Below are 1,322 nucleotides of genomic sequence, written 5' to 3'. Positions count from 1 at the left end.
ACAGTCACACACACACACACACACACACACACACACACACACACACACACACACACACACACACTGGCTGAGATACTTGAGGTGTACTGAAACAAAGGGAGATTCTGGGCTGGCGTTTGTGAACTTGCTAAAACATTTTGTCTAAACACAGACACGAGTTAAAGAAGACATGATAGAGTTGAAGGATTTCTTACCACCTTAAATGCTAACGTTTTAAACAAAGATATTTCATGATTTATAAATGCACGAGGAATGTGTTGAGGATGAATACCACACTAAATTTTCTCTCAGTATCTGTAAAATGTTGGAGCCATTAATTTGATAGTCGACTCATATAGTAAATGGAAACGTATCAGTTTGTTAGCGTGTGTTGTGGAACCGTCTCACCTATAAAACCAAACCAGAGTTTAGCTCTGAGCCTGTGAAACTGAATGAATTACAGTCATTTTTGTGTTGTGCTAATGTCAATTATTTGTAGTGGCCGTCCATGCAGTGATTCATGAGATATTTTACTGACAGACAATCCCACGAGTTCCCGCCTTTTACGATGGCAGTTGAATAAAAAAGGAAGTACTCACATTATCAATGGTGGCCACCAGAAGCAGGATGACTGCAGTAATGTGCAGAACAACGATCCCTGCCAGCATCAACATTGTGACTCACTGGAAACAGAGAAAAAAAAGACATTTATTTACTTTTCTAACAAATGTTTAATGCAGATGTTCATATGAAAGGAGAGTGCCATCTATCAGTTTTTTTACACTCAAAGAAAGAACAAAAAAGAGGCCAGAGGAGCCTTTTACGCACAGGTTCAGACTTGCCCCCCAGGAGTCAACAACATCTGGATTCATATCACGTCACAGGCTGCTGAGCTGCTCATAGGCTACACCAAATTTATTTGCATCCCCCCCCCCAATCTACATTTAAACGCCTCAAACAAAGTCACATTCATTACAAAACAAAAAAAAAAGCATTAAAAACCGAGTTCCTGTTAGTTTATCTGCTCTTTTTTTACGCACCGCTTTCGACCGTTTCCGTCGACTTGAAAGGCGCATTTGTTGGGACTGTGGGCATTCCCAAAAGAGTGCCGCACCGTTACACACACACACCACACACAGACACACACACAGGCCCCTTTACTACAGTCAACAGCTTTGAAAAGCGCGCGACAACACGGCGACAGAAAAAGCCGCAACATTAAACGCAAACACACTTTAAACGTCGCAGTTCTTCCATCAGCCTCGCGTGCGCTATTTTTCAAAGACTTTGCGTCAAGTTTAGCTTTGTTCTTGCCCTCTGACCGTATTGGGGGGGGGGGGGGG

The 1,322-nt window shown here is 42.4% G+C and overlaps 1 protein-coding gene across 1 annotated transcript in view; it reads right to left on the bottom strand.

Moving 5' to 3' along the window:
* The window catches only part of LOC106515214 (epithelial membrane protein 1), a 12,966-nt gene extending 11,742 nt beyond the window's left edge, over positions 1-1,224 (bottom strand). The window contains exons 1-2 of the mRNA XM_014004893.1: positions 1,020-1,224; positions 579-662 (exon numbers count right to left, since the gene is read on the bottom strand). Of these exons, the coding sequence (XP_013860347.1) occupies positions 579-653 (75 nt within the window). The 5' untranslated portion in view covers positions 654-662; positions 1,020-1,224. The remainder of the gene's footprint in view (positions 1-578; positions 663-1,019) is intronic.
* Positions 1,225-1,322: the final 98 nt, after the last annotated feature.

The sequence above is a fragment of the Austrofundulus limnaeus genome, unplaced genomic scaffold (genome assembly GCF_001266775.1).
Source record: "Austrofundulus limnaeus strain Quisiro unplaced genomic scaffold, Austrofundulus_limnaeus-1.0 Scaffold27, whole genome shotgun sequence".
NCBI lineage: Eukaryota > Metazoa > Chordata > Actinopteri > Cyprinodontiformes > Rivulidae > Austrofundulus > Austrofundulus limnaeus.
Note: the sequence above shows the minus strand (reverse complement) of the source record. Positions and strands in the feature narration are given on the sequence as shown.